The 19,851-nt window shown below is 41.3% G+C and overlaps 1 protein-coding gene across 3 annotated transcripts in view; it reads left to right on the top strand.

The window, feature by feature from the left end:
• The window catches only part of Ttll7 (tubulin tyrosine ligase like 7), a 121,265-nt gene that overhangs the window by 59,838 nt on the left and 41,576 nt on the right, over nucleotides 1–19,851 (top strand). For all 3 annotated transcript variants that reach the window (XM_048453614.3, XM_085677568.2, XM_048453615.3), the window contains 7 exons: nucleotides 2,458–2,622; nucleotides 5,567–5,725; nucleotides 8,287–8,381; nucleotides 10,905–11,052; nucleotides 11,250–11,323; nucleotides 12,757–12,892; nucleotides 15,930–16,016. In XM_048453614.3, coding sequence (XP_048309571.1) covers nucleotides 2,458–2,622; nucleotides 5,567–5,725; nucleotides 8,287–8,381; nucleotides 10,905–11,052; nucleotides 11,250–11,323; nucleotides 12,757–12,892; nucleotides 15,930–16,016 — 864 coding nt within the window. The remainder of the gene's footprint in view (nucleotides 1–2,457; nucleotides 2,623–5,566; nucleotides 5,726–8,286; nucleotides 8,382–10,904; nucleotides 11,053–11,249; nucleotides 11,324–12,756; nucleotides 12,893–15,929; nucleotides 16,017–19,851) is intronic.

The raw sequence follows: 19,851 nt of genomic DNA, 5'->3' as shown, positions 1-19,851 counted from the left end.
AGACATCTTCAGTAGTGATAGACACACAGATTAATAAACAAATATTTGCCTCTGCTTATTTGCTTCAAAGATTTTTATTCATATACAGATCTCTGGGATTGTAGTAAAGATAAGAAACCATAAGGATATAGCTGGTTATCAAAAATCAAAATAATGGTCAAATGGGTAGAATATATAAACAAATATGTAGATATAATATACAATGTTTCTATTCAAAACTGTCTTGGAGAGTAGAATTAAGAAAAGGGTGGGAATTAAAGACACACTTCATTAATGTTTATGCTAATTTGATGAGGAAACATTAGATATTACTGAGGGTTAAGAGTAGTTTTGAATTTTGGATTCTTTTCAAGTTTACTTAAAGAAAATAGTCCCAGCAAACCAAAGAGCTGGGTGTGGTGGCTACCTCATGAACCCGAGGCAAGAGGATTATTGAGATTCAGGCCAGAGTAGACTACACAGTGGGTTCCAGGTTGTCTGGTGAGACCCTGTTACAAGCCAACACCCCCATCTAAAACAACAAAATAACACAGAAAGACTAAAACACAAACACAAGCGAAGCCAGATGGGTTTCACAGATGCCGTCTGTCCAGAGATATCGGATACCCCACCTGCTGACTCCAGGTACACTGTGTGCAGGGAGGGCAGGTGCAGTCGGTATGGGGTGTGGGGACGGGTGTGTTGGTAATCCAGTGTCTTGGGTACCCTTTTTACTGATGCTTTCAGTATTTAATTGTTCTCTTTAGAGACGGAGAATATTTCTTAAGAAATTCTTTCCTCAAATAGATTTGAAAGAGCAATGTTAGGGACCAAGCATTGAAAATAAAAGGGGGTAATGAAGGCAGACTTGGAGTGTTTTATTTAGCCAAGCCTAAATAAAACTGACTTTTTTTTTAATTTTAAAATTTTTAATTTTTTAATTTAAAAAGTAAAAATTAAATTTACTTTTTAATTTTTGCCTGTATTGTCATCCATTTGGGACTTTAATTGTAAATATCATAATAATTAGTGAAGTCATTCTGTAGTATGGATGCTCACAGTCCTCTCAAGGGAAAAGCAGCATTTCACTGGGAAATATTTAAGCATCAGAATCATCAGTGGGTATAGTTTAGAGGTTTATGAGTTTAATTAGCATATATTAATTATGCATAATAATGGGCTTAATTATGATATTTTCATAATATACATGATGCATTTTGATTGTATTTCCCCCATTATTACTGTCTCTCATTCTCTCCCTGCTCTTTGATATCCTCTCCCTTTCTAAGCAGCCTCTTTTATACTTGCATGTCTTTTTATGTTTTAGGTTCATTGGATTCCTTACAGGGTCATGGGGAAGGGCTTATTTACAAGAGTGTAGGCATGCCAACAGTATCTACTTTACTGAAGAAAATGTCTATCTCTCCCCCAGAACCATTTACTTCCTATAGGTCACTCAGTGAGGCTGGTGGCACCTCTGTGACTGGACACTGACTGTTCTAATCTTCTGTATGTCTTGTGCAATTAATTACAGCTTTGTGAATCCATGGGTACAGTCGCCATGCCATTTCCAGAATCTAACATTAATCAACACTCTACCCTTCCCTTCAGCTCTGACATTCTTCCTTTTTCCTTTCTTCACGATGTTTACTAAGCTTTGGAGGGGTTAATATAGATGTTCTATATATAGCTGAGCACTCAACTTTCATGTATGCTCATCACGTTGACCAGTTATGAATCTCTTTAGGTGCCAAGCCTACATGAAGCATGAAGAAGCTGCTCTGACCAAAACTGCAGCAGCACTAACCCACAGACATATGCATCCTTATTTGGAAGGCAATTTGACAGGCACATCATATCCATTTAAGCAAAACAGCAGTGATAGCTTCCTCATTATGATCTACTATCTCTCCAGTCATGGGTTTTTGACCAGGTTTACAGTACCAGCTATGGATTTCCTGCTGTGGAGTGGACCTTGAGTCCAGTCAGAATGTGGTTGGTTACCTGATTACTGACTTATCACTATAGTGACAGTAAGCACATCCTACCTGCTTGGTCATCAACAAGACTGTCGATGACTTTTCTAACCTCACAGCACAGCACCCTCCAACACCATGGAAACGAGCCAGCATGTGGAGGGGGGATCAACCCAGTTCCAACTTAATTTCTGTGTACCCCGTGAACAGATAATGCAGCGTCTCCAGCAGCAGTGTTTAGCTCTGGTGGGCATTCAGCAGCAGCGGCTATTGCCTTTATCGATTTTGGGGTCACTGGACCCTCAGTGACCAGCATTTTGCAAGGAGGTAGCGCATCCTCAGATCAAAGTCCTTTTATCAACCACTGGCGTGTAGGAACAGCATAACCCACGTATGCTGGGTATCTCCAAGTTTAAGAACTAGTCTTTGAGGTTCTCTTCCCCATGAGACCACTCCACTGTGGCTCTCCTAGGTGGTAACCTTTTGTTCTTCCTCCTTCCAGACCCAGCTATACATGCATCTGACCAACTACTCAGTAAACAAACACAATGAGCGGTTTGAACGCAATGAGACCGAAGACAAAGGCAGCAAACGTTCAATCAAGTGGTTTACAGAATTCCTACAAGCCAATCAGCATGATGTTTCTAAGTTCTGGAATGATATTTCAGTAAGATCATCCTGTTCTGTAATTGTACTGTCTTTCATTAGCATGAAATTGAAATGCCATCCAATCTTTCATTAAAGAACGTAGAAGATGAGGTTGAGCAGATGAGTTTTTGTTCGTTTGTTTTTTTAAGGAAGTTGATTCCGTGGCAGACCCTAGAAAGTAAGAAGCTCATTTCTAGGGATAGGCATTCTATCTAGGGACAATAGCATAATTAAGGGCACGGAGGTATGAGATGGGGAGAGATGTACAAGGTTTCCCAGATGGTCTGTGGGAGGTTTGCATGAGATTCCTACAGAGATGATGTGTGGACCAATGTTTGCATCTGAAGAATTAGGCATAATTTTACAAGGGTTAGAGATTATCTTTTTTAAGAAAATGTTTTCTTAGTGTGTGTGTGCATACACACACACACACACACACACACGTTCGTGCACACGCATGTATGACATAGCATATGTGTGTAATCAGAGGACACTTGAGAGAGTTGATTTTCCCTTTGTATAAGTTTGAAGATCAAGCTAGGATCATCAGGTTTGGGGGCAAGCACCCTCATGTGCTGAGCCGTCTTGACAACCTCATTCAGTTCTTAACAGAGGAGAATGATATGATGAATATAATCAAATGTATGCATCTGAAAGCTACATCAAACAGGCATAGACTGGATTAAAGCCAACATTAAGGATAACCAGAGAGGACACTTGGGAACTCCTGTAAGTAGTTGTGGTGAAAGGATGGCTTAACGTGAGCCACAGTGAAAGAGGGGCAAGGAGGTAGACACTGGGGCTGACCAGTTGTCTATAATGCAGAAGAGGGTCAAGGATCTCTGTTTTCAGGAATAAAGGAAGGGGAAAGGGATGTGATATCTGAAATAGAATAGGAAGAATTTTTTTATGTATAGAATTAGTTTTGAAGATGAAAGAAAGGAGTTTTGCTTGTTTATATATCATCCATCCCTCCCTCACTCATTCCCTTCCTCCCTCTTACTCTCCCTCCCTCCATTCATCCACCATTCATTCAAATACTCCAATCATTCATTCATCCAATCATTCATCCATCCAATTATTCATTCAGATACTCCAAGCCCTTAGATTACTGTCTCTGTGGTACCAAGAAAATATTGTACACTTCTGGCATTCTGTTTCTTTCTTTTCTGTTTTTTTTTTCATTCTCTACCAGTGCATTAACTTCCATATGAGTTTGGGTCTTTGAGAGAGTTCCTGTGGAAACAAACCCTCCTGGGCTGCCTTAGTGAGATGTGAGAGTGAAGGACCAGCCAAAGAGCAATGGTCACAACCTCCTACTCAGACACTGGCTGAAGACAGTACTTCTCACACCCCATTGAGTTAGGAGAAAGTGTGCAAACAAGGCAAAGGGGGTGGGGTATGGAAATGAGCTTTTATGTTAGACCCTGAAGTACACTTTCTAGATGAGAGCCCGAAATACTCTTTTAATCAATGACACATTTCATGATCTTGTCTACAAATGCAATATTTAGTCTGTTAGCTAGACTGGATATAGTAATTATAAATAATCCATTAAATGAGAATATTTTTTGAATGTTCCAAATCCATTATTACAAACATTAGAGTATCTGTGTGTATGAAGTTATTTGAATTGATTTATATTTCTGGGTAGCAGCAATGAGGTTAGTACCCCTCTCCCCGTTTCTCTTCCATGTAATATTGCTTCCACCCAGGGGTAGAATATTTGACCTGAGCCATGAGATTGAGTCCTGAGAAATGATAGACCAGCAATAGAATAGTAGTTAAGTAGCTAACAATAGTGAAGGTTTATGCTGTTCTAGGCACTGTGCTGAAATCTGTGCCTAGGCTCTCAGCCTATCTCTTGGTGGTTGACATTCAGGGGAAACAAGACACAGTTCAAGCACAATGCTTGCCTTGGCTTGATAACAGACAGAAAAGTCAGGCATAAGCCCAGAATTCTGACCAAGGAGTCAAGGTCTTAACCATCTTTCTGGTTACCTATTCTCAGACAGTAGGAGTTAGGAAACCAATGTAAGCAAAGGCCAAGAAGGTAACCAGCTGTCCTGGATTCCACAGTTTCCTCATGGAAAATCTGATCAAGTTCCAAAAAGTTATTTATTTTTATTTTATGTGTATGGATATTTTGCCTGCATGTATGTGTGTACAGTGTGTACCAGGTATCTGTGAAGGTCAGAAGAGGGCATGGGATCCCTAGACCTGGAGTTATGAACTGCCTTGTGGGTGCTGGGAACTGAACTCGGTTCCTATACAAGAAGTTCTCTTAACCACTGAGGCAAATCTCCAGTCGTGATAGCCAAGATGTGTTCCCTTCTCAGAGGAACATTCACAGAGAACAAACCAGCACCATGAAACAAAGACGCATGAGCTCTTTCCTCCAAGCCCTAGTTTAAGTGGAGGTTCCATCATGCTGTTTGGAAAATGCTGCACTCTCCTTAGAATTTTTATTCTCTATCATTCTTTGCTCCTTATTTTTTTTATCTTATTTATTGTTTATAAATGTCTTTGAATATCTCCAATGCCAGGCACTATTATGGGTGCTGGGATGGTGCAAAAAACAAGAAATACAAGGGTCTTGCTCAGACAGCAAGAGAAAAGTGTCAGTTGGCTGCATGCTGTGGACCATAGGTTGCTTTTTCAAGTGTGGTTGCTTTTCAAGTATGATGGTTGCAGCCCTGTCTGAATATTAGTGACCAGGCATGGGAATCTAGGAGAGGATGCTTCAGAAATATGGTAAGAAATGTTGCCCACTAGAGAAATCCAAAGAGAGTGTGGCCAGAACTACGGGTGGGGAAGGGCAGAGCTGGAGGAAGTGAGGTAGAGCAGCTCAGACAAGGAGCATCAGTGAATCCACCAAGGATGCTACTTTGTCCCCAGGCCATTTTCACAGGAAAATACACTCAAATAAGACACTTCTATATCTCTCATCACAACCTCGATAGGAATTGGTGGTAAAGACGCTGATCGTAGCAGAACCTCATGTCCTGCATGCGTATCGGATGTGCAGACCTGGTCAGCCCCCAGGAAGCCAAAGTGTCTGCTTCGAGGTCCTAGGATTCGACATCTTGTTGGACAGAAAGTTAAAGCCGTGGCTTCTGGAGGTAAGTCATTCTCTAAGAAGCTAAAATTAAAAAAAGGAGCCAGCACTGTTCTTATCATGTATTTAGAAACTGAATTTCCGGTGTGTACTTGGCACAGGTGTCCCCAGTTCACTGGCTGGAATGAGGCCCGAATGGAGTATGTGGGAGGAAGTGAATGAAAACGCTGGGACCAGAACGCTTCCCAGGATGAATCAATATGATTTCATATCACTTCCTCTCATTAGCATCGAGTGGACTGAGGTGTGAGCTTGCTGCCTCTGAGCTGCCGGCTGGTTACATGAGTGTTTTCTCAACCTGGTGGCCTCCACCCACCACTTTATGAGCTCCGGATCTTATATCTCCTCTGGGTGGGCACTGCCTCTGGACCCTATCTTTAGTGTAGCTTTAAGTACTCCGTGGGGAAAGGGGCTCACTACTGGCTCAGTACCCAGTGTTCAACACTGCAGCAAACATAAATCCTCCTTTATGGCCCTTTGATAGTCCCGGAAACTGAATGTCTTTGGATTTGCTGTCCTTTCTGGTTATTATTATTTTTGGTATAAAACGTCTCCTAACACGGGGAACAATGTAAAGAATATAAAAGTGACCTCTGCTGAAGATGCTGCTCTCACAGGCACCTTTAGAAGAGCCCTTGTCTTCCATCCAGATGCTCTCTCTAGGACCCTGATCTGGAGCCACAGAGAGCATGTCCCTTCCCAGGGCTTCTCAGATACTCAACCGTGTTTCCAGAATGAGTTATATTTTAAATAACACACTACCACAGAAGCTGGAATCAACCACTACCTTTTATTTCAGAGGGGTATCCCTCTTGTAGGTTAGTGATTTAGATGTCAGAAGTTACATCGCCGTCTCCAGGTTTTTGTAAGCAAACCTGAATATGTGCTAAGCGAGACCTCGATCCAAAACATTTTGAAGGCAAGTGCGCTTTTCTAATTTGAGTGAAGGAGAGAGGGAGAGAACGAGAAGAGTAATCATATATCCTGGGCAAATACCGTGTATTAGAGATCCAGGAAAAGTCATTTTTCTGCTAGCTAGAATTTTAGTCCAGCTTTGTTCCTAGGAATAGACTTGGCAGAGTCATTTTCTCTGCTTCTGCCTTCCTTGGGTGGAAAAGTACTTGACTGTGTACCACAGACCCTCCGTCTTAGTAAGCCCTGGCGTCTTGGAGATTGGACCCTTGGACTTCGGAGTGGTTTCCTCTTGTTGCTGTGTTTTCCTCTGTCCTGTCCTGGGCATTTACCCCCGATGGGTGGAGACGTGAACGTGTGTTCATGTTGCATGGGGATGAAATGAGAGAGCTGCCGGGAGTAAGAACTTTATGTAAAGTGAGAATTAACCTTTGCCCAAAGCATTTGTTCAGAGGAGCTTTCCATCAGGTTGCTAAATCAGAACTGACTGAACAGTTGGATTCTGTATGCTTTTTCAAAGGGTTCACCATAAACACGTTTTTTGTTCTTTGTCTTTCTTTATTGTTTCCGCCTTACTCAGCTCAGAATCCTTAATAAAAAGAAAGCTCCGCAGTGTTGCTCTCTGTGAATAGCGGACAGTTTGCATGTTCAGATTGTTACACGTCCTATTTTGAGAGCACGCTCTGTCTGCGTTTTGCTGCCAGCTGGTAACACTGCAGATCTCATACACGGTGTTAAAAGCCTTCTGGCGCCACCACGTGGAATAAAGGGGAGGTGCCTCTGAGGATGAGACGTCTAGCGGCTTAAAATCCAGGCAGTGATTGGCCGTGGCAAACCTGGAGGAATTCCCAAGCCTTAAGAAGATTCTCAGGAGGGAAAATAGAGCTCAACCTGTGCTTATTGTTAGGAATGCCTTCCAAGCAGTTGAATCAACGCTTTCTGAGATGAAAGTTAATGAGTCACTGTTGAGCCAGGTAGAAGAAACCAAATTTATATTTTAGGAAGCAATAGAATTCATTAGGAGCACTTAGGTGGTGAAAGGAGGGAGCTGACTGTTCCTGTATGCTAAGCATACACATATGTGTAGCTGTCACCGTGTCAGAAATATATCTACTATGGGTCTTCCCAGATCTCAAGATAACTTACTTTTTTTAAGGCTCAGTGATACGGTTGAAGTGGCCAGGTAATGCTGGCAGCAAACACTAAGCCTACTGGTAGGACAGTGATTCTCAACCTTCTTAATGTTGTGACTATTTAATACAGTTCTTCATGTTGTGGTGGCTCCCAACCACAAAATTATTTTGTTGATACTTTATAACTATAATTTTACTACGGTTATGAATCTTAATGTAAATATCTGTGCTTTCTAATGGTCTTAGGTGACCCCGGTGAAAGGGTCGTTTGATTCCAAAGGGGTCGTGACCCACTGGTTAGGGAACTGCCGCTGTAGACGGAGGGAGTTGGTGCTTGGAGATGTTTTGCTGCAGATCTTTGCCTTGGGGAGATAGAACACCAGGCATGGCAGTGATGACTGGAGCATCTCCCACGTAGAGCTCTGAGACTGATAGCTGGAAACCATCAGTTAGCAAACGTGACTGAATCACGCATTGACCTCCTGACATTCAACCAAACTCATTGCTTTGTAAATTTCAGATCAATCGAGCCCCAAGCTTTGGAACTGATCAGAAAATAGATTATGATGTCAAGAAGGGAGTTCTGCTAAATGCGCTGAAGCTACTGAACATCAGGTGAGCCTTTCCCTCACTCGCTGGGGTGCCCCAAATATCAAGTGAGCTTCCCCCATTTGCCTGGATCTTTCAAACATTAGGTGAGTTTCCCCCATTCACTGGGGTCTCCCAAACATAAGGAGAGCTTTTCCTTCACTTTCTGGGATCCTCCACACATCAGGTGAGCCTTTCCCCCAATTCACTGGGGTCCCCCAAACATCAGGTGAAGCCTTTTCCCCAACCCACTGGCGCCCCCTACCTTTGGCTCTGATAAAACATTTGCACATGAAACTGACTTTGCAACGTGAATCTTTATATTTTTGTGTTTTACATTTAAACTTTCTTCATTCCATTCTGCAAATTCACATTGTTAAAAAACAAACAAACAAGCACAAAGCCTTTCCATTTCCCCGTTCCCGCGGCCACTGTTCCCTCATATGGCACTATGCACCCGCCGTAGCTGCTGTTCAGTCAGAGGTTCCTGTGGAGTACACGATTGAATTGCTGGCGAGGTATGGTAGGAGACCCCCTAGCTTTCCCCTCTCATGGGGGGGGGGAGTTAGGCACCCAGAATCTCTCAGGAAACCTTAATCATGGATTTCCTACCTTCGTTAGTCTTCCTTCTCTGTCTATCTTCTGTGTAGATAGAAAAGAGGCCTTGCTCATTGAGGTGACTGCCACCGGGAAAGACAGACACGGTGGGGAGAAAGATGCGAGAGGAGACTTGGCCGGGCGGGGTGAACTGCCGGAAGTGAACATGTCTCGGATTTGGGTATCTGAGATGCTGCCCTGCAGGAAAGGCTTCTGACTCCTTAGGGAAGGAATTTATTAGGGAAGGTAGTAGGGCTGCGAGTTTTAAGCCAGTTTGGAACACATACAATACACCTGTTTCATCAAGGGAAAAAAAAGAAAAAGAAAAAGATATTTAACTTAGCTGCTCTATGGCCCATGCCCGGCCTCAATTCGAGGGCCCTGGAGAGCAACTGGGGACTTTATGCCCATTTTATTCTTACCGTCACTCAAGAACTCTCAAAGAATTATGGAATAATTCAAGGAATTTTCTTATTTAAACTATTTTCAAGCATTTAGCAGTGGTCATTGAGATCTTATTTGTGTGGGAAAGCATCACACAGAAAGGACATGGGCACTGAAATCTGACTTGACATTTCCACATGGCTCCTGCTGCATGGTTAAAGGTGCGCATGTCTGCATGCTTTAATTTTTTAACTGCTGTGTAGACTACCCACTGTGTGATTTTAGATGATACTGCATATTTTTACGTGGTTTTCTATTACAATAGAGCCTTGCATTTAGTTTAAGGCTATCCAGATGATGATAGTGATTCATGAATTATCTGTGGATATTTTCGGCTATTTCAGAGGGGAGGTATATCTATAATTTAAGGAGCAAGAAATTTCTAACACTGAGTATGGGGCTTCTTTCTTATCTATCTCCGTGTTCTCTCCAAGACATAGCACAGTTTTTAATACTTAGTGCACACGTGTGTCACACACCTGTCTTCTCTCTTCAACCATGGAGGGTGCCGTGGCATGTGAGTGTTTCTGGGACTGGTTCTGTGCTGTGCATACTATAGCGACTTAGATTGGTAACAATAGGGGAGTTCTTGCTTTGAAGTCTCCTCGGCTCAAGCTTTCCTCAATCTGACAGACAATTCACTTCCTGTTGCCTTCTGATCAAGAGGTAACCATCCCCATGTCTGTCGGCACACCACCATGCTCTCTGCCATGATGATAATGGACTGAACCTCTGAAACTGTAATTCAGCTGCCCCAGTTAAATGTTTTTCTTTATAAGAGTTGCCATAGTCTTGGCGTCTCTTCACAGCAACAGAAACCCTGACAGTTGAAAAGCAAGCTTCCAGCACATGGCCGTCTGGGAACAGACACCGTACACCATAGCTCAAGCCTAACTTTTCTTTCTTTTTAATTTCGCCATCTTCTGTATCATGCTATACCTTCTATGCTGGTTTGCATGGCATCCTATCTCCCATTTTGGCTAGATCGTCAGCTCCAAAAAGGCAATGGGTCCTCCATCCGTGTTATGTCTCTTGGGGGCCATATCTAGTGTGAAGAGTACTGAATGTAATTTTAATTGGAAGGCAAGGGTAGAAGGAGCATCTTAGTCTGGGGAAATTACTTGGGGGGAACTAAGGAAATGGAGAGGCAGAGTATGTTCTTACAATGGCCATAACTAGTATAGGAACAACACATATAAAGCAAAAGTTTGAGAAAGCCCCTGGGGACCTGGTTTCATATTCCACCCTAAAAACACAACATCTATAATCTTTGGTAAATTAACAGCTGGATCTGTCTCCCCATCTCTTCAACTTAATCAACACTAACTTATTTCTAATTGTTTTTGGAAGCACTACCATTCCAGAGTCCTCTTCTTTGACAGAGGAAGAGAATGTGTGTGAAGACATAAGCTTAATAACTTCATTCCTGCTTCGGCATGTTCTCCTCAAAGGGATGGCGTCGGAAGTTTTCTACAGTGAAAGCTATGGTCTTGTTTTTTCACGTTTCAGGACCAGTGATAAAAGGAAAAACATGGCCAAACAAAAAGCAGAGGCTCAAAAGAGACTGTACGGTCAGAATCCAATCAGAAGGCTTTCCCCAGGCTCCTCCGACTGGGAACAGCAGAGGCATCAGCTGGAGAGGCGGAAAGAAGAGTTGGTACGGACGCATGCAGGGCTCGGTGTATTGGCTTGTTTTTATTCTGACGGCACTGTGGTGCATAGTGAACCCAGGATAGGCGAGTGCTCTGCGACTCAGTTACGCACACCCCAGCCTGGTGTGAACATTTAACAACATCCCCACAGTTTGAGCTGCGTGACTCATCACACTTTATCTAAAAATCTGTTCCCTTTTAGAAAGAGAGACTCGTTCAAGTACGAAAGCAGGTCTCGCGAGAAGAACATGAAAACCGACATATGGGGAATTACAGGTAATTCTTGCCCTTTGTTTGTAGTTGGGTTTTTCTTTGGGCCACAAGTTCACAAATAATGACACAGAGACTTCTTATTAATTATAAAAGCTTGGGCAATAGCTTAGGCTTCTTCCTAATTAACTCTTATAACCTAGTTAACCCATTTATAGTAATTTTTATTTTAATCATATGTGGTTACTCTCTTCCACTTGAACCCCTGTTTTCTCTCTGTGTCTCCTGGCATCTCTTGCACGCCTAGATTTCTCCCCCTCTTCCTTTCTCACGGGAACTCCCATCCATACCCCCATACCCCTGCCTAGCTATTGGCTGTTCAGCTTTTTACCACACCAACCACAGCAATGCACCTTCACACAATGTGCATGTAGCCCTCATTCCCACATTTGCTTTCTTTTTTGTTTGTTTTAGAGATAGAAGAGGGGTCTGAGCAGTGGTTCTTTTCATTACTGGTGCTTTTTTTTTTTTTTGTTAGCTACAGCTTTTCACTCACTGTGTTTCAGGAGAAGAACAGGGGTCTGTAAGGAGACGGTTTTAGCTGGGGGAGCTTTTGCCAGCAGGCTGCTGCTCTGCCAAGGGAGGTTGTTAACCAATTGTTACTGTAGGTATCTTAAGAAAGTCAGATTTCGGGTGTTCTTGTGTTCTTTCTGATAGTTTTTTTTTTGTGATCGCTGTACTTCGTTGTAAACCTAATTGCTTAACAACCAAGCAGCGTAAGATAGTATCTGAAGTGTCTGGGTGGAGGTGGGAGACAAGGCTGTGTGGGGTATTCACAGGATTCCCCTGGGAAGCAGAGAAAGGTATCCTAAGGTTCTTAGAAAGATGTTCCATCCTCCCAGCCTGATGATGCCTCCTCAGAGTTCAGCAAAGGCTGAGGGAGGGGTGTGGATTTCCCTGTCCTTCTGTTAGATGTTCTTTCCTGGCATTAATACTTCCACATTTGCAAGGAGAGGCTAAAAGATTTTTCCCACTCAGCATCTACCTTGTTTTCATTTCCTCACCTCAAGAGATCATTTAGGTGAATATCTGTCATTGCATAGCGTCAACACACGCCAACACCAGCTCCTCAGTACACTCCTCAAACATACTCCACACACCCCTGATACCTTCTGCATCATCTCAGGTCCTCAGCATACTCCTCTCAAAGTTCAGTATTTCACCAACTATCCAATACCTGTTCTTCAAGCATTCTTTCCAGCCTGACGCTATGCGATACCTTGTAGTGCTGTGAAACATTACATAGAATGCCTCTATGTAAACACTAACTGGTATACCAGATGGATATTTGTGACTCTCCCTTAATTATTCTTGTTTGCTTCTAGCACCTTCTTAGCTTGGAGCAGGGAGGACAATGGTTTTCTAAACAACTGATTTTAACTGTTGAATTGTGTTGGATTCTTTTAAGGGAATGGGTTTCTCTGATTTTCTTTTTGTAGGAGAATTTATCCTCCTGAAGATAAAACACTGCTCGAAAAATATGAAAGTTTGCTGGCTGTTGCCTTCCAGACCTTCCTCTCAGGACGAGCAGCTTCATTCCAGCGAGAACTGAACAATCCTCTGAAAAAGATGAGGGTAAGAGGGCGAGTGTTTGCATATAGAGAAAAAGAAACAAGCCAAACATGTCTTTAATAAAGACGGGGGTGAGGAGCCGACTTAGTTGGTAGGATCACTGTTGTCTAAGTATGACAACCTGACTCCAAGTGCTCTATAACCCTGTATGAAGCCAGTTGTAACCACACAAGCGTCTGTAACCTCAGTGCTTTCAGGAGCAGAGATAAGAAGATCCCTCGCCTTGCTGTCTGCCAGCCTGGTTCAGATTCAGGGAGAGACCCTGTCTCAAGGAAATAAGGCAGAGCGATAGAGCAGAGCTTCCACTGACTTCTGTACACATATACACACGTGTGTGCTTGCATGCACCAATACAAACACATACATGCATGTGAACTCATATACACATACACATAAACACTTTATACACACATGCACATAGACACACACAGGCATACACATATGCACATACATACATGTATTCATACACATACACATATTTACATACACACACACATATATATATATATGCACACACACACACACAGAAACAGAAGGATTGGGTGCCACCCTAGCCATACATTTATAAACATTTTTCTTTTATGATGTTCTTAATGCTTTTTTTATTGAGGTGGTTACATTTCAGAGAAAACCAAGAAACTTCATAAATAAGATGCATACCAGGATAAACTTTGAGCAGATAATTCTGATATTGCATTGTAATTCCATTATACTATAATATCTCTTCTAATATAATGTCTGAAACTGGATAAAGAAATGCATTAAGGTAACCTAATGACTTGGGATATTATTGTTTAAATTATAGTCAACACTGTAGTAGTTTGCCTTGATGTTACATAGACTTGGCAAATGAGAGCAAGTAATCAAAATTCCCTCTCCTGTTGTGAGTGCAGTAGCACAGGCATGCAGTCCTAACAATTGGAAAACTGAGGCAGAAGAATTGCTTAGATGGCATATTGAGTTTAAGAGCAGCCTGGGCTACAGAGCAAGGCCCTGTCACAAAAAATCTTTAAAAAATAAAATGCTCCCTCACATCTCTCTTTCATTTCATTTATCTGTTTCATTTCCCCTTAACTCTATTCTTTTTAGCTGGAAATATTCTGTGTCTTGCCCAGTCCCACAGATGCTTATAAAATAATCACTCAGAGGCTTAATATTAATTATATTGTTTGGCCAATGGCTCAGGCTTATTACTAGCTAGCTCTTACTTTTAAATTTATCCATTTGTATTAATCTGTGTATCACCAGATGACCCAGGGCTTACTGGTAATGCTTTGGCATTACCTCTGTCAATTACTCCTCTGTCAATTGCTGATGTCTTTCTTGATCCTGCCCCTCTTCACCTGTCCCTGTGCTTGGATTTCCTGCCTTACTATATTTCACTCTGCCATGGGTCAAAGCAGCTTTATTGATCGATCAGTAAGGACAACACATATTCACAGTGTACAGAAGGACCTTCCACATTACTTCTGTATTCTTTTCCTTTCTTCTCTTCCCATCTCTCTCATTTTTCTTTCTTTTCCCTTGTCTATTTTCTCTACTCTTTTTTCCTCCCTCTTTCTTTCTCCCCTTCTCTCTTCCTTTATCCTAGTGCAAGATTTACTAGGTATCTATTGCAGCATAACAAACTTCTATATTTATTTGCTTCTTATTGTATGGTCCTGACTGGTAACAGCTGAGTGGTTCCTGGTCTGATCTTACTTTGGAATGAATTGTGTGGGGGAAGATGTGCTTGCCCTTAACTGCGGCTAGCATGCCTAGGTGGCCTCACTCACATGTCTGGGTGGTTACTTAAGATGTTGGCACACCTGGGAGCTGGCTGAAGGTCTCTAGTTCTATGTGGGCTCTCTTCATATTTCACCCTGATAATGTCTAAAGGTGACAGGCTTTACCTAGTAGAAGTTATCCATGGCAGCCTTGCCTCTACTCACCTCTGCCAACATTTGATGGAGGACCCCAAAGTGGAAAGTGATTTCCCCTCTCTGCCCTCTAGAGAAGAACTAACCCTAACTGGAGAATTTAATTTCTTTACTCTTTGTTCATCTGTAGCTTTCTGTTTTAAAATATGTGACTGGTAGTTCATCTGGAGTTTTTAGGATGAAAATTTTTTCATTATTTTCTTTTTTCTGAACAAAATCTTCCAGATACTGTTTTTGAGTTTGTAATGATTCTGTCTATATATTCTTTTGTAGAATCATAGACTGAATCGTTTGCATGTTAAGAGTCATCCTTCCTAGACTGGAATACATTTCTATTGTGAGCTGTGATTCCTAGTTTTTTTTCCAGTAAACCTTAAAGGAATATTGAGGTTTAAATCACAGCTATATGAACATAGTTTTGTTAGTGTTTGGGCCTGGATCACGCGATGAGATGGTTTATTATACAGTTGTTCAGTTTTACTCAACTTCCAATGGTGGTGTATAGTCTCATATTTTTTACTTTTGACTTCAAAATAAATTTAGAGGAGCATAAGAGGAAGTATGTAGAGATTTCCTCTACCAGTAATAGTCCTAGAATGAAAATATTTCCTAAGACAGTAAAATATTCTTGCAACAACAAATGTTTCTAAGTAGCTTCACTAAATGGTTCCCATTAACCAAATTCTAACATTAAATTCTTTTTAAAAGAAATGCTCAGGCCAGTTTTCATGGGTCAAGTTTTAATATTAAATTATGCTAATCAGTATAGGAATGATTAGATTAATAGGATGAAGCCTGGGAAATGAGCATGGACTTTTACATATCTTAGTGCTCAGTGAACTCATTTAGTAAAGTTGGGTGCTCTGAGATTTTCGTAGTATGCTGGAAAGGACTTGCTTGCATATGGTGATTACACAATGGACTTAGCTGTGTATTATGCTTATCACCAGATTTTGATAAGTTTCTGGGAGAGTTTGTCTTTTATATTCCCTTCTTTCATCTGAGTAATTGCCACTGCATAGCTTCTAGAATAATCACTGTACATGAGCTGGTCGAGATTAATGAACTTATTAAAGGTCTGTATTTGCTTAATGATCACAATTCTAATCATGTTTTTGAAGGAGGAAGATATTTTGGATCTCCTGGAACAATGTGAAATTGATGATGAAAAACTGATGGGAAAAACTACCAGAATCCGAGGACCAAAGGTGAAATGTCTCTGCCTTGCATAGTGCCAAAGTCCATGTCAAAGGGGAAGCCATTCCTCCTAGATATTTCCTGTAAGAACTATGATGTATAGGAACTTTAGGAATTTTGTGCCCAGTAAAGGTAAAAACAGGCAAATGGTGTGAACTCACACTCGCAAGCGTTCTTTCTTTGGCTGCCTTTAGATTTTTGGTTTATTGCCAAGTGCTAATGAATGCTTAGTGACTCAGATAGGCTGGAGTGAGGAGGACTTCCCTCTTCCAAGTTCAATGTCAGACTTTTGTTACAGTCCCAGATAAATAACTAACAAAGAAATGTATAGGATTATAGATAAAGCAGATGGTGGCTCTAGAGGTACATTAATGGGGAGTCATTATATCCGTTTATCTAATTCCTGTACAGTGTATATCCTCATTGCTAATAGGGAGCCCCTTCTATCTGTCTGCCTAGTTGCCGTACTGTGCATGTCCACATTGTATGTTTAGTTTAGCATGATTCTGTTCTCCCTTTTCTTGCCCTCCTCCTATGTCATTAGTTTCCCTTGTCTTCCTAAGCTCTTTTATTCTTACTATTATATTAAATGTGTGTGAATGGTTTTATGTATCTGTATAAAATACAGGAACCGTGACTGAAAGAAAATTTGCAATATTTATCTGAGACTGTCTTAGTTCATCTGATATGGCTATCTTCAGTTGCATCTGTTTTTCTATAAATTACATGATTTTGGTTTCTTAATGGCTGAAAATTTTATTGTGTATGTGGACCACATTTTCCTTGTCTGTTCCTCTGCTGTTGACATTTGGGTCAGCTCCACCGCATAGCCATGTGAACGGTGTGTAAATAAGCACTGATATCAGGATCTCTGTGCTGTGTAGTCTTGGGGAGCTAGCTCTTCTTTTGCTGACGCAGTGACATTGACAGTGTGTTCATAAAAATAAATTCAGCGCTTAGGAATGGGAAAAGCTGTTGTGTAGGCAAAGAGAGGCAGATGCTTGCTTTACTTCACATCTGTTTTGTGGTGATGTTTCTACAGTTTCATATATGACACATTCTTCAGCAGCAGGGAAGCAAGAAGTTGAATTTGAGAAATCATAGACACATTTTTCAGTGTGTTGCTTTTTATCTCTATTTCAGCATTGTCAAGCCATCTCTGCATTCATAGTCAGGTTTGTTAGGTTTTCATGCTTTAATACCTGTTAGTAAACAGTGGAGAGAAGAACCCTCATCGATATGTTGCTAGATCGATTGAGACTCCCTCCTAACAAGGCTGCACATGGATACTCTGTGAACTTGCCCTGGCACCACTGTGTAGACTTAAGTTTCATAACTCCTCCTCCACCTCTTTCCCATACGTCATGCTATTTTAGAGCTTTTGCGATGAGTCATTATTTGTGTGAGATTGTGAATACCTTGAAGGCGGGAAATGGATTTTCATCCTAACTGTAGCACCTAAGAGAGTCTAACACATCACATGTTCCCAAAATCTATTGGTCAGAATTGTCGAATGTGCTCAAAAGATCCTTGTTAGCTAGTTGGAGAGTAGATAGGTATTTGTCAAAGCAAGGTGTAGGAGGTGAGTATTTGAATAGAGTGTAAATGACAAGGGTTGACAGATGACAGCCTACTGGTAGCATTTCCATTTGAACTGGAGATGTAAAATGAGCCCTGCTCGTGTGGTTGAGGAGGGACATTCCAGACAGAGCCCTGTAGTTGTGTTGCTGTACCAGGTATGAGGGAAGTGTGCGAGTTGTGACTTTAGGAGGAAGAAATGAAAATAATGCAAGGGGATCCTGGCAAGGGGTACATGTGTGAAGACCTCAGACGTTAGACATCATTCTCAGCTGAAAATTCCTGCGCAACAGATATACTACTTAGATTATCTAGAAAAGTGAATGCCCGTGTGAATCCATTTGTGAAAACATTTGAGGAGTTTTTAAGCTTTGAATATCTTGTAGGTACCTTGCACCAACCAGTTGTATCCCTGGAGTCTCTAAGCTTTGCATAACAATCATCACAGTTCGCTAAAACCAGCTTGGGACTACCTAGGGACAGAACATCCATGCTAGAAAGGCCCTGAGGCAGCCTTTATTTTCTTTCATATTACTTACATAGACTTGCCACCCAAAGGAAAGTGTGATGGGTCTCAGGGAAGAGCTCCCATTGTGTATTTTCCAACTTTTGTCATCTGAGGTGAACAGGAAGAGTTAAGAGTGGATTTGCTGAAATGAAATGGATTGAGTAATTCCTTAATTATTTAGTTGTTAAAGTCAGAAGCATTTCTAAGTAGATGAGCACAGCATAATTAATGTAGAACGGTATCTATAGTTTTTATTGAAGTTTTATCAGGGTGTCTAAAGTGACCCAAACTTCTAAAGAGAGCTTCCATTTCAGAGAGGCAGTGCTTCATGGCGAACACCTGTCTCCAAGGTCTTCATTAGCTGAAGAATAATTTGAAATGTCCTTTGTTAACTTTGTGCTAGGATGAATAATAGCGTCTTACTTATTTAAAAATTTTAGGAACATTAATTAGCCAGACAAATAACACATAAAGCAGTAGTGATGTTCTTAAGTTGGCACCCAAAAGTTGTTTATATCTATACATTTATGTATTTTTATATCTTCTCGGCTTCATAATTAAACTGTAAATAGAATTAAGTAACACAATTTGTGTCATAACATCGTGGCACTTTTGAAATCCCATCTTATAGTTAGAGTATTACTCAGAGTTTGTATTGCTATGACTCTTATTTACTTATTGCTTGACCAGTATGTTGGTTAAAAAGTCCTAAATGCGTGCATAACATGAAGGTTCAGTGGTCCACTTCCTCTGAGACTTTTTTGTATAGGGCTGAACAATTATGTAGCCAGTGTCTGGAAAAGCATAAGCTGTGTACTGCTTGAAGGAAGGCACCCTGCAAACCCGATCGTGCCCCTGTTCTTCCGGGGTATGCTAAACTTCTGAAGAGACATCTTTTCTCTGAGGTTCATGTTTGCCAAGGTTGTCAGTGTGTTTGATGACTGTGTTACTGGCAAGCGTTTTTGTGCATTTCTGCTTGAACATTTTTAGTACTCTGTAAATATTAGACTATCAAAAGGAGAGCATATGTTTAAAGACAAGTTGGTACCTAGTGTGTTCAGCTCCTTTCCCACTTTAGTTGTATTTCATTTTTTGGCACAAGCTGTACCTTTTACATCATCATGTTTTGGATTGCTTTGTATTCTAGACACTTTTTAGAATGTTTCTCCCTTCCTCCTCTCATCGTATACTGACACACTGGAAGGACATAGCTTATTTCCGTAAACTCCCATGGCATCGAAAGAATCCATTATGATATACAGTAACACCAAAGCTGCTAGTATCCAACTGCAGCAGCCTGTCTCAGCAGGAACAGGGAGTGTATGGTGTGTTTAGCCAGCAGGCTTAAAACAATTGAGTTACAGAACTGTCTTGCTCTCCACTGTGCACACACTTTCTGAAGTGAGGCCATCCCAGCTCTCTTGCTGTCCCTTCACCTGTATCTTTATCTATCATGAGGAGTGGAAGTAGGTTGATTCTGTTGGAAATATTAGTGCATAGCGTCACAATAATCAGACCTGTGCAGAGTCACTCTGTCCAAGAAGCTTCATACCATAATGATTTTCATATGCCATGTTGTAAGTTGTCACACTGATGACATAAAGCAGTTAACCCCCTGTGGCCAGACTGTGTCAGAGTTAGAAATCCTCTATGAAAGGTCTCAAGTCATCCATAACAAAGTTAGTAAAATGTTTATTTTCCCAAATATACAGAAAAGTTTGATGAGACCAGCCTTGGGTTCAATTCGAAAGAAAATAAAT

This window comes from Myodes glareolus, chromosome 17 (assembly GCF_982192425.1).
Source record: "Myodes glareolus chromosome 17, mMyoGla1.1, whole genome shotgun sequence".
NCBI classification, from domain to species: domain Eukaryota; kingdom Metazoa; phylum Chordata; class Mammalia; order Rodentia; family Cricetidae; genus Myodes; species Myodes glareolus.
Note: the sequence above shows the minus strand (reverse complement) of the source record. Positions and strands in the feature narration are given on the sequence as shown.